Here is a 13,707-nt window from a genome sequence, read left to right as displayed (position 1 = left end):
TAAAGCAAACTCCAAAGCCACCACAAAAGCTGTTTAAACCATGTGGAAACACCAATACCTGAGTCCCTTCTTAGGCAAAGTGTTCCTATCAAGATGTGGGTCGCTGCAGAAAAGTTAAAAGAAAAGAACTTCAGAGAAGAACAAAAGGGAAGGAATAAGATCAGGACGAAGGACGTACAAACATCTGCATCACCTTTTTAGAGGAAAAGGTGCTGAGGCCTCCCTACAGAAACATGCACAGATCTCCTTACCCAGGTGAGGTTTGCACAAACATGCAGCTGGTACCATGCCAATGAACCACAACTGCTCACAACCTCATTTCACTGTTTCTCCTACCCACAATGAACAAAATTGGCTCTTTAAATGTCAAATGGGTGTCTAAAAAACAGGCTTTTCAGGAGGCTATTGGTAAAAACTGATGAGAATCTTCAAGTCCAAACCACCTTCCTATCATTTCTTTCAGCAGACACCACTGAGGGAATGCAGTTAATTACTGTCACAGCTGCAACGTATGGAAGTACTGAGCCCAGACTGTTTAAATTTCCAAACCTTAGCTTAAATTCCATTAGCAAAATAAAATGGACCTATTAGTTGCCCAAAACTCAACTATTTCAGTTTATGTTTTTACAACTGATGAACTTGTTACTGAGTGGAATCTGTTAATTTATTTTGAAGGAAAATATCCACATGCTTAAGTAAATTAATTAAATGACAACCCTTATGGCTAAATTACAGTATAGTACTGATAAAATTACATCAGCAAGCAGAAGTGAACTAGAATGTTTAGATTTGTGTCAGCTTTTTCTAACTTTAGCATTCATCCCTACAAGGATGAATGTATCTAAGTCCCTGGAAAACACTCATAAGCCAAACTGCAATAAAAGACTGACGACACTGAATGACACAGGGACTTCATGACAAAAAGGACAGGCCAGAAAGGCAATGGGAAAAAGCAGCATGCCAGAGGAATGCTGAAATGCTAGTGAGAGTTTAGATTCATAGGAAAGAAAAAAAGGGCTTGATTTTCAAATTGCCTTTGGCAAAGGAATGAGGTGTGTGTGGGGGTAATACCCCCCCACAATCCAAAAGATGTTCCCAGAAACAAGAGCAACACCAAAAACATGCCAACTCTGCCGTTCTCCAGATTGATTTGGGTAGACAGATGGGGTGTTTGAGGGACTCTCACTGGCATGTCTTTGTGTCAGTTCACACCTGAATGATGAACACAGCAGAGCACTCAACTGAGCACAGTCTGGCACGAAACAATTTGCTTCACTGAGATGGGCAACAAAACCTACACCCTTGAGCGTACTCCTGTCCTGAGACAGCATTACCTGTCCTGTCTCCTGGGCAAAGTATTTCGGCAGAATTTGGGGCTAGCAGCAGGGGAAGAAAGAGGGCTAGAAGAATCAGTCCAACAAGACAGAAAACAAGAGAAGGAATATTAGAATGAAAAGATGAAAGAACAGAAAGGAGTTATAATAAAACAAAACCAGAAAACCGAACTCTCAGAACATTATATTCAGGTGTAATTTTCTCCACTGAGATGCAACTACAAAAATTTTGCTACCTGAATTCATCAGGAACACATCAGGATGCAGCTGATTTCCAATGCTATGAGAGGTCCCTCAGAGACCATGCATTGCCTAGTTTACTCTCATGTCAGCTCAATGAGCCACCAATACAGCTCTGATGCTGAAAAACCAGCCCTGTTCCCTCCTCCCTGCTCAGCCTCTTCCCAGATCCTACTCTGTGTTCACACAAATACTGATGAATCTGAAACTGATCTGTCTGAAATACAATTCAGGTGATCATTTTTCACTTGGATCCAGCTTCCAATTGGATTCACCAAGCATTCACATGAATGCATGAACTGAAACATTGTAGGGAGCAGCTGGAGATGGGACAGGACAACAAGGAGAGGCTGAGAAGGGATCAAACGGCTAAGGAGATGGGGACTTCTCTTTTCAGCATCACCTCCAGAGCTCCATCAAATGTGATAAACAAGAATTTTAACAGGAAACAGTTGACTTTTCAAATCAAAATGATAATAACAATGGAAAGTATTTTAATATCACTATCAGATCAATTAACAGGAGATCTTTGGAAGGATAACATAGGATGCAAAATTAAAATATTAGGTATCATAAGGTAGTAAAAAAAAGGTGTCCCAATGGCTACCACAGCAAATTAAAAACCTCACCTGAACCCATCCTCTTGCTCTGAGCTGGGGTCCTTGCCTGGAATGGCTTCTCTGTATGTCCTAGCAATACCATTCTGTATTACCTTGTAAGAAGCCTTACTTGATTTGCCAGGGCTTCATTCCTGTTTGAGACACACACAATCACTGGGAAACAAGAGAAAAACCAACTAACCTTTCAGACAATGTAGTCTTAACACTGTTGGTTCGGACAAACGGAGTCAGAGAATCATCTTTAGAGGCTGGAATCAAGCCACCGGAGGAGTTGTGGCTCAGCCCACCTCCACTGCTCAGGGAGATGTCAATGGATTCACAGCTGGTGTGAAGGCTGCTGACAGACTGGTATCCAATGCCATCCTTGCTAACGGCAGAAGAGCTACTCGCGTTGGTACCCCACGTTAAACTGTTGGAAGGAGCTGAGTGTGCTGAACTGGGACTAGAAGCCAGTGGAGACTGGTTCAGATCTGTGTTTTACCATAGAGAGGACTGCTGCCCCCACTGCTCAGCACACCACTGCCAGATGGGGAATCAAGGTTACCCTGTTGGTTCATGGTAGCATGAGGATTGGAGATGACTACCGAGTTTTTCATATTTTCAGTTGTTGTGATGGGAACTTGTTTACTAGGCTTGCCACCAAAAAGTCTGTAAAAAAAAGACAACATGAAAAATACATAAAATGGAATATTAAGTCCAGGGATATTTTATATCTAGACCATATATCTTCTTAGCTCCAGAAAACCAACATTAAGTACAGGATCCTACATTGGACATATGCAACTATAAATTTATAATCTCCTTGTGTTCACTGTCCCTTCAACAAAGCCCAGAGGCAATTACAATAGCTTCAAATATCTTAGGTGTGTCTTCTCCGAATCATCAAATACAACTTTAACAAAGCTAAAATACAGCTTCACAGAACTAAAATACAGTCATATCATCTTCTGCTCCTTAAGGAAGAGGGATACCAGAGAAACACTGCATTGATAATCCATAATGGAATACTAGAAGCTGAAAGCTTGTTGACCAGGTAAATTCTGTGCAAATCACCAAATGCTCTGCACAGAAGCAGCATTTGCTGGGATGCAACAAGAATAATATGTATTCATATCAAAGGTAGGTTTGTTTCATTCCATGAGCCAAGCTGGCTGGAAACTTTTTTAGTGGAGAACGAGATATTAACTGCTTTTTGGCATCTGGAACTGGCTACAGTAAAAAACTAGTTGAGTTCCAGAACTCAGAGAGGGAGGGGATATAGTCAGCATAGCTGGAGGAGGCTGACTGGGATGCAGCTGCACTGCCAAGGAAGGAGACACTTCAATTCCCTCACTAATAGTCAATGGGAAAGTTCTCAGAAGTGCCAAAGTGTCTTAGAGTAAACTTGCTTAAGACTAGGTTATCAATCATTCCAAAATCGATCTTCAAAATTAGGAAGGAAGTGTATCTTTCACTTCAGGTTCAAACATCCATTCCAAAATGTTGCTTCTGCTTCTGCCACTTCGCTCCTGTAACTGCCTTTGGAACCTTAGTTTTTCTCACATATACCCACATGGATTTGCTTTTTTAACCATTCACTGAGGAGTAATGGGGATGAAATCTTCCAAGGGGGTATCTATCAGACTGTAGCCCTCAGAACAGAGGACCACAGCACTTCTATATGAGTGTTCCTAAAGACTTATGGTGGGTGTGCACCAGGCAGAACTTTCTCTGCTTTCAAGTTTGCCCAGGTTGTCTGCACAACACACGGACACTAAGTCACTTCGTCCAACACATCCCAGAAACACAGGCCATGGGGCAGAGCTACAGCACATGTGGAGCAAGCCCAGTGATGCCCAGAGGCACTCACTGTCTGTATTGCATGGGTGCTCCCTGCAGCTCCAGGCTACCTGTGAAGGCTGCCTGGAACACATCCTTTCTGGGTGGCTGCTACTGCACACTTGATACAAGGCACCTGGATAACACTTCAAAGTGCCAGAGGGCAGGTTTAGATTAGACATAAGGAAGAAATCCTTCCCTGTGAGGGTGGTCAGGCTCTGGCACAGGTTGCCGAGGGAAGCTGTGGATGCCCCATCCCTGGAAATGTCCAAGACCAGGTTGTACAGGGCTTGGAGCAACCCGGTCTAATGGAAGGTGTTCCTGCCCATGGCAGAGGGGTGGAATGAGATGAACTTCATGGTCCCTTCCAACCCAAACCGTTCTGTGATTCTATTGCCTTAAGCAGCAATACCAGCTTAGGGTATTCCTGTTCCTATGCCAGAGCATACAACCTCTTCAGCTGCATTGGGAAAACTCTTAGAGATATGATCCCAGAGCTTAAAAACACCCAACTACCCCCGCAACAGTTTGTAAGCTGTTTTTAAGCTACACAGTCTTTCCTGTTTACGACAGCATAGAAGTTACATATAATCGCAGACTTATAGGTAAATCTGTATCATTTCAAAGGTATGGATTCTAATTCATTAGATAACACAAAAAAATTACAGGGCCAAAAGGAAATATGCAAAAACCAAAAACTCATCATAACTGACCATGAAAATTAAGCTCAAAATCATCTTCACTGTCATTCCAGAAAGCACCAAAAAGCATACGAGGCCCAATTCAGGTCTGACACATTTTAACACATGACAACTTAAGAGAGGCTGGTGAAAATTCAAGTGTGAAATTGTAAATCAAATGAGAAAATAGTTAAATTGAGCCCACGTGTCTTCTCTTTGAAGTTTCATGTATTTCTAATGCAGTATTTCAAGTACACAGTCAGCAATGTGGCTTTCTAGTAATAAAAAAATTCCCAGTCAAATTCCTATCAATGTGCCTGAGGCTTGAACACTGAAAACCTGCATAGTCATGGGCTATACTATAGAAATGAAAGGTCTATTGGAGTTTTTAAGTAGCCATTGATGAAAATTGCCTGTTCTAAGGGACATGGCTTATTTATTGATAACCAGGAACAAAATAAAGTATCTTGAATTATCCTCACACAGGCTCTTCAAATAAAACCACCCATCTAAAAACAGTTTACAGCATTAGCTTAAGCTGCCATCACAGCCATTATGCTTGCACTGGTGCTTCAGATGGAATGGGGCTTTCTCACATCACTGGAAGCAGGATGATATAGCATAACCATATGGGTATTATGGGTGTCAAGACAGAATGAAATGCAAAACACTGCAACTTGAAACAGACAAGCTACTCAATGTCAAATTCAATTGAGAAATAATATTAACAGAACTTTTCACCAGTATTGAGGCTTTGATGTACACTGCATCAACAAATTAATTCCTCACCAACTATATGCTAGTGCTAAAATAATGTATGGGCTACCCTTGGAGAAATAGAAGACAGATAGGATTTTTGTTCAATAAATAGTATTAAAATAACAAAATTTAACCCAGCTTAGACAGTAACTTTATTTAGGGTTCTTCTATACAGGCTAAAATGTTGAGTCTTGCAACATACCGGCCTAATCCACACAACTAGAAGATTGCTTTAGGTGAATCTAAGCATGGCAGGCCAAATTATGCCACTGTCATCAAGAAAATCTGAGATAACTCTCCCATTGTCAGTTTATCCTTTGATCCACCATTGGAGGTTTGTTACATACACATTGGTGCAAGAACTCTTCAGTAACCTTCAGGTAAGAAAACCCTTATTCCTGTGATATCTGCATGGATAAAAGCCTTCAGGTATGACCTTTGTAACAAAGAGACTCAAGTCACAAATGGCAAACTTTCTGCCAGATAGGTTTGGGTTTTTTCCCAGAAGTTAAATTTTTGCTGCTGTTATGTGACAGCCTGAGTATTCACAACACTGGCCAACCTGTTTGTGTGAAATTAAGTGTAAATCCAAAGGACACTAAATAGTAAGTGCTCCACAAAACACAGCCAGGCCTGGCTGGGAGAGTCCTGCTCATTCAGCTCCCACTAACACCATTGCACAACCAAGGAATTCGTTGCCTACCTGCGCAAAGTGGGAGAGGCCACATCGGGGTACTTGACTCCTTGCTGGTGGGTACTCTGAGCTCCGCTAGAGGCAGTCTGTGATGCAGGGTTCACTTTAACTGAATTACATGAGGCCACGCTTTCGTTGTCAGACGAAATCCCTTTCTCTTTATCAGTCTGATTGACTAATCCTGGCAGAGAGTTTCCAAGGATCACCTTGGCAGGCTCTCTCATTTTAGGGACAGGCAGCCCAGCTGATTTGCTGCTTATGTTGGAGTCTATGCTACTTGTGCTAGATCTATTCCCAGCTCCACTTCTGCTACTGGATTTACTGGGCCGGGGTAAACTACGATACTGAAGATTGGTTCGTGCACTAAGTGCTAAGTAGCCATCATCCTGGTTCTGGGAGCCATCAACACTAGTCTTCCGACCAGTGGTCCTACCCATGAGTCCAGACGACTTTGGGATTTTTCCCAAGGTAGCCGATCTACTGGTGAGAGTTGCCCCACTGGCAGTGATTATAGTCATGCCTACGGCTGACCCACTCTGTTTCTTAAATCCAAATGTATTAGCATTAGCAGCAGTTGTTCTAGAGTTACTTGTGGGAAGCTTTTTGGATTCATCACCACTGCTGCGTCCTGCATCTGATGGGGAACGTTTAACATGTCCAGCTTTAGGAGATAGTCTACCCTTTTCTGATACCTTGGCGTCATCAGTTTTCCCTACAAAAATAGAAAAAGAATTCTAATATTTAATGACTTGAAAACATCAAGCAAATGATGAAACTCAAAGCAGCATGAAAAGCAAAAGCGTGTTAGCCACCAGAGTGTGGTTCAAAGTTATGATCTAGTCTGCACTGAACTTACATGCCACTCCAGTGAGTTATACATGCAGACTTGCCAGAGAAAATATGTGGTGTCTTTGCCCTCAAGAATATGAAAAGCAGAACAGTCTTTATGTAATAGTGACAGATAAGGAAAAAAGTTTCCCTATGTAGCTATCACAGATCGATCACTTTTATCATTAGACAGAAGTAGTGTTAGGCTGTTAGCATAATTTTCCTAAAAGGCATTGTTCAAGAAAGTATCTAACTTCAACTTTTTCATATACAATTCTATGCACATCCAAATAAGAGGAGAGGTATTAAATTATATTACTCAATTATGGAAACTCAATCAATTTTCATTCACACATCCGCAAGTGATAAAATCATTAATACACTTAAAAGAAAAGCCAGAAATTATGTTTAGCATAAATGAACATGCTTGTTTAGTATAGTGGGGGGGAAATCTCCTCAACCACGTGTACTCTATGCTTTTAGTTAACAGTGACTTCAAAAACTAAAAATATATTATTTATTCTTCACATGGCAGTACTGTGCCCAATAAATAGCTTGGCTTAAGACTGGAGTTGTCATGAAAACAACTTGCATGGTGTACTAATCTGAAATACTCATTTTCACATGAACAGAAATAGAAATGTGGACATACGAGATGCTGCATAGGTTAAAGCAATGCCTAAAAATACAGACAGGATTACCTGAAGTTCAGGTTCTGCCTCTGCAAAGGATTTAAACTGTTTTCATACTGAACACACTTTTGGCTTGTTTATGTCTTACGCCTTTTCTCACCTGTTCCAGGTGTCTTTAATGTGCCTGAGGTGGTTGAAGGTTTAGGCCTTGGTGTGGTAATGCCAACCTGAGCTGACATGCCCCGTCGCCAGGAGCCCGTCTGTGAAATAACAGTGTTCTTCCTACCAGAAGTGCTTTTATCAGACTCATCTGACACATCAGAGGGATTCCGCCTCCATTTAGATCCTGGCTCCATTTTTATGCCGCTATCAGATCCTCCATCTGATTTCTTGACTTCATCACTGGACCATAAGGAATTCCGCTCAACTTGGGAATGCTTTTCTGCATCAGTCTAGGACAGATAAGGAATTGCAAGACAACCTTCAGAGCAGGTCTTTCTTTTAAGAAGCTTCATAAATAAGAAGCATCAAACTGAATAATCAGCTCAGCAGTCATCTCTGCATAACATGCCTTTGATGAAGAAACGTCAGAGCAAGAAATGAACCCCAGCAATGACATACTTTTTTTTAATTTGTTTGGGATAAAAATACAAAAAACCCTCACAACATTCATGCCCCTTGGAATAAATAAAGGGAGAAAAGACCCCAAACCTAAACAAAAATAGGAAAAAAACCCCACTATTATAAAGGACACATTCAGCTCCACGACTTTTATAATCCTCCATCTCAAATTTCTGACTAACCCCTTTACTGCAATGCCAAAAAAGCGTTTCAAACCTGTGCAGCCAGCTTTCCTTTGTTCCTGCTGCTTTCCTATCTCTTGTCTGGCAATCTGATCTCCAGAGCATGAGGAGGCAGCTTTTGGAACAGATTTGAAGATGTGGAATGCTGTTAATTCTAACCTAACATAGTAGAAGGACACCCGAGAACTGAAGATAAATGAATCCCCCAAAATTTTCTAACAATACTCAAGACTAACTTAAATACATTACTTATCCTAGTTTTTAATCTATATGCAACTCTTACAAGACTGTTTTTTCTCCCTATTCTTTGCACAGACTGATTGTGCCACCAGTCTCTTATGGAGAATTTTGCAAAGCTCAGTGTCAAATAGAAAAATTTCTCATTAGCAAATCTTTGCCAAATTCTCAGAAATGTTTAAATTAAATCTATTAACCTACATATATATATTCCCCATACATTAGCATTTCCTATTGCTAATGATTGCTCTTTCAGAATTCTACTTCTCCTACTTCAAATGCTGTTAATTAAATCTGTCAAATTTGGTAACACCACAACAAGCTATTTTGTGATCAGGTACAAATGACAAATATCCACACATTTGACCCCGACCCAGTGAAAATTCATAGTTGAAGTGTTCTCCAACCATTGTAACACCATGGGAGACTAACAATTCCACACTTGATCGTGCAGCTCCCAAGTAGGAGCTGATGAAAGTTGGTCAGGTGCTGAGTGCCATCTCTGCCCTGCAGCCTCAGCAGAAGATGAATGCGCTCAGAACTCTGCAGTAGTCAAAAGGTATAATTTACATAAAAGGAAATTATTTTAAATATCCCAAAGCATTATAAAGCTCACAGCCTTTATTCCCTTTGGATAATCAGAAAAACACAGCACAGGAAAGGCTGCAAGATCATTTACTGTGCCTTCAGCAAAATGCTCTTTTATTTTTAAGTTCCTAAAACATGTTTTAAGTTTATGACTTTTCTTTTCCTACCAGATCACACCATTAATATTAAAAAATTTAGAGGAATTTGGTTGCATTTCCTCTGCTTTTTACTGTAATTACTTTTTTTTTAAAGCCTGAAAAACTAGTTAAACAATCAGTATGTGAAAGCTGACACCACATATCACAATAGTCTTTCTTCAGTCAGAGGAAACAGTTTGAGCTTGGGTTATTTATCTACATATTTGGTCATTATACTAAGAAGCATTTCGAATTTTGGATTTAGATAATATTATATGCTTGTACTTTCCTCGTGCAAAAGTTGTTTCCCTGCCTCTCCATTCAAAGAGAGCAACTCAGCACAGGCTTGAATGAGACTCTGCTTTCTAATTCCCATCTCTTTGTATGGATGCCAGGTTTGGGGATGATGGGTTAGCTTTCTATTCCTGACCACTGGTAGGTGTGCAATAAATTCACAGTGTGACTGTTCCTATGTCCTATGCCTCTCCAAAATCATCGTTTCATGCAAATCTCCTACATTTACAGACCTTGGAAGAGAGCACAGGCAAGAAGTAACAAATAATCAACCAACAAAACCACCTAAACACCACCCCTCACATTAGTATCTTGTTTCAAGTTCCTTGTCTGGACCGTTAGTGTCCAAGAGCATGAACACTACTTCAAGAGCATACACCTACTTGCTAGTAAAGGGCTTACTCTAGTTTTAGTTGACTAGGAAATACTCTTGTACTTTATATTTCCCCTCTTTTACATCTCTAAGATTATTAGTGCAGTCTCCTCGGAGAGAACAGCACTGCAAGAAGTCCTCCACCTCTGCTCTCTTCCATTTCATTCCACAACTACACCCACGGCCAAAGTTTTTCTGTAGCCTTTGAAATGCTGCACCTCCACCTTTGAAGCCCTCTGGCCAGAGATGCTTCTGTTTAATGGTAAACTCTGAGAACAGCACAGGAACATAACTAAGGAATCAAAACCAAAACACAGTGAAACCTGGCCTAGGGATTGCAGCTGAAACTCCACCCACCTGGAAGGGTGAAAGTGAAAATACTGTTTGCTGGAGGTCATGGCAAGACACAGCGAGCATGAGCTGGAAGCAAAGCCTGCAACCCACTGAGCTGGGAGTAAACCACCAGGATTTCTCAACTTATTCCTACAGTTTTGTAAATCTATTCCTGAGGCTGTGAAGAGACCAAACACATCTTCGCTGAGAAGTTGCCTGGATTCAACTGCGTAGGGATGCTGCTGTTTTCTATTTAAAGGAACCCTTCCATCTTCTGATCTTTTTACCATCACTTGAGTGAATTTATTACTTGGTCTCTTTCTCTCTTCAATCTTATTTCAGTTAAATAAGTTATTTTCAAATGCCCACCAGGTCCTAATTTCTCCTTAAAATATGTGTATGATGTGACTTTAAAGGTATACTATCTGTAAAAAGTAACTTATCTAAGTCTGTGGAACATAAGGAAAAAATATTAGGGCCCCAAAACTAATACAGTTCATACATTAAGTGGTTTGGTGCCTGACATTATCACAGCAAGACACGGGAACATGGTAAAGCAAATTCTGGTTCCCATCACTAACTTGTTCAGAAACAACTTGCAAACACCTTCATTGCATTGCTACAAAAAGGGGTTACAACTATGAACATCTATGAAGATGGAGTTAATATCATATTTAAGTCCTGCTTCTCAAAGATGAGGCAACTACAGCTTCTGAGTACTCAGCAGCTCTGAAGATCAGTTTCTTAACAGTCTTTTTCCTACTGCAACTATGCCTTTTTCCTTTGCAGAGATGATTCTACCTGAGTTACTGATTTTATCGGAGACATTGACAAGTTCAGGCTCTCTCCCTTTGATGTTGCTGCATTATTTGCCTGAACTCCCAGCTGCACATGTATTAGCTTCAAGCTCCTTCTTTACTTATTTGAAATCCAACTTCTGTACCATCTCAAAAAGATGTGACAGAATCACAGCAGCTTAAAAGTGCCTCCTATTTAGGAAAACCAAAGCAGTGGTGAGAAGGCCACACTCCTCTGCAGATATCTGCTGGTCCTTCAAGGCTCACCATCCTGGGAAAGGCAAACCTAGGCACAGGCCATCATACAGTCCTCCAGGCAAGACAGAAAATGTGTCTCTGCAGCATTCACTGCATCATGAGCTCCGAGGACTACTTTGGGCAGCAAAAAATCAACCCTGAAAGCTAAACATTCCATCCCTCCAAGCTGTTTTCATTCCCTTGGTTGACAAGATTAGGATATTCTGCTCAAACAAAAATGGACTATTTTATGGACAATAATAACAGTAATACCTAGCATAAGGATTATCATTCATGAAAACTGAGGAGAGAAGCAGGCCACAGATACACATGAAAAACCTGCAAACATGACTTGTACGTTCTTGGCTCATAGTTTCCTCCTCCTATACCTACACTCTACTGCCTGTACAAGCTCCAGCTGCTTTTCTTCAGGTGTTTGTCTGCACCCTCTTGGATGCTGTAATACTTGTGGAGGAGGAAGAGGGGTTCATCAACACAGATTTTGATCTCTCAGAGGTGTTTCCAAGAATCTGATCCATCAGATGATAGAAGTCATATGAGTTTCTGTTTTTTTTCCCTAGGTTAATGTTTAGTCATGTCTCCCTATTCTTCCCTTCTTTTTTTCCCCAGCAGTATTGCAATGTTGAGACAGTAACAACCGTCAAAAAATACTTCCAGTTGTCCATCTTACTCTCTGTTAGGTACTGACAAACACACTTGATTGATCTTAACTCCTCTCAACTTGTATGGGACTTGTATTAGCAGTTCAAAGTACAAATGAAATCGCTGATACACAACCAGAGGCTACCTGGAAACCCTTAATGGAGGCTCAAATATTCACTTCATGGCAAGGGAACAAAGACTACTACATGCTTGCACCACAGTCCTGCAGATAGAGCAATACTTCACAGTAACCACAGGTCTACATTAAAACTGATATTAAAAACAGATTTAGGGTCCCGTAATGAACAGGACTGGAGAAGATTAAAAGAGGAAGGAAACTGAGGAGAAGGTCATATACCTACATCCCTCTCCTCTACCTGCTGCAATGCCAAGTCACCACATCCCAGTGGCTTTGGCACACAACGCTCAAGTCCCTCAAGCAGGGCATACAAAAACAAAGCTGGACTTTCTAGTCCTTCACATTTCCAAACAAAATTCTGTGCAATTGGGGAAAAAAGAGTAGTTTATATTACTGCAAAACTCTGTGTTATGCAGCTTATTTGATAAATGAAAAACTGTTAGATACCTTCCCTTGTTCTACCCTCTTTGGATGCGTGGCATCTGAGCAAAAAATGTACATGTATCCTGCTGATGGATGTAAAATTTATCCTCCTATGAAATGCTGCCAAACATAGAAAGCCTGCAGTAACAGAGAGCTCTGGAAATTTAATAAAATCTATTTCATGCTTATGTTTCTGATGGAAGTGTAAATAACCCTTAAAGTTTCATATTGACTTTATTAAATTCTTAGAATATAAATATTCTAAGAATATTTAAGAAAAGAACATAATACATTTTCTAGAGTTAAAAAAAAAAATCCCATTTACATCAGCTTTCTGTCCAGCAGTGCTTCTAGGAAGGTAAAAAGCCTTTGTTGTGACACCACTGCAGCAGAGATGCCACAGATTTTCCCCATGGAGGAAATATTTGTAAATGCCAAGGATGATAATAAATATCAATGTTACTTGTATAAACCAAAAATCTTACCTGTGCATCTAAGTTTTTGCGGGAGGAAGCAGGTGTGTTGGCATAGGAGCTGATAGAGGAGCTGGTGTTAATGTCATCAGTACTGAGATTATCTATGGTGTCACTGATCCCACTGCTGACAGAGCTGCTGTCATCCCAGCTGGAGAAAAAGCACAAGGAAGGTAGGAAAATAAGGATCAAAAGACAAAACATCATTCAAAAGGAAAACTTATTTCTACAAGCAGCCCATTAACTGTATGTTTGCCACAGAGCCCAGTGTATACCATCATTAATGCACCATCATTAACCAACAGCACCAAGACATAGCTCTTCCTACTCAATCGAAATGTGCACCTGCAGTCCCAGGACAAGGAAAAGTAGTGCTATGAAGGGATATTAGGAAGAAATTCTTCCCTGTGAGGGTGGTCAGGCCCTGGCACAGGTTGCCCAGAGAAGCTGTGGCTGCCCCATCACTGGAAGTGTCCAAGGCCAGGTTGGACGGGGCTTGGAGCGACCTGGTCTGGTGGAAGGTGTTCCTGCCCATGGCAGGGGGTTGAAACTGGATGATCTTTAAGGTCCCTTCCAATTCAAACGAGTTTATGATTCTACAGTCT

At 40.8% G+C, this 13,707-nt stretch overlaps 1 protein-coding gene across 1 annotated transcript in view; it reads right to left on the bottom strand.

Annotated features, from left to right (window-relative positions):
• The window catches only part of NAV2 (neuron navigator 2), a 210,795-nt gene that overhangs the window by 39,591 nt on the left and 157,497 nt on the right, over positions 1 to 13,707 (bottom strand). Inside the window, 7 exon segments of the mRNA XM_064657171.1 lie at positions 59 to 103; positions 1,335 to 1,400; positions 2,376 to 2,673; positions 2,676 to 2,842; positions 6,155 to 6,857; positions 7,766 to 8,057; positions 13,115 to 13,253. Coding sequence (XP_064513241.1) covers positions 59 to 103; positions 1,335 to 1,400; positions 2,376 to 2,673; positions 2,676 to 2,842; positions 6,155 to 6,857; positions 7,766 to 8,057; positions 13,115 to 13,253 — 1,710 coding nt within the window.

This window comes from Pseudopipra pipra, chromosome 6, assembly GCF_036250125.1.
Source record: "Pseudopipra pipra isolate bDixPip1 chromosome 6, bDixPip1.hap1, whole genome shotgun sequence".
In the NCBI taxonomy this organism is placed as follows: domain Eukaryota; kingdom Metazoa; phylum Chordata; class Aves; order Passeriformes; family Pipridae; genus Pseudopipra; species Pseudopipra pipra.
Note: the sequence above shows the minus strand (reverse complement) of the source record. Positions and strands in the feature narration are given on the sequence as shown.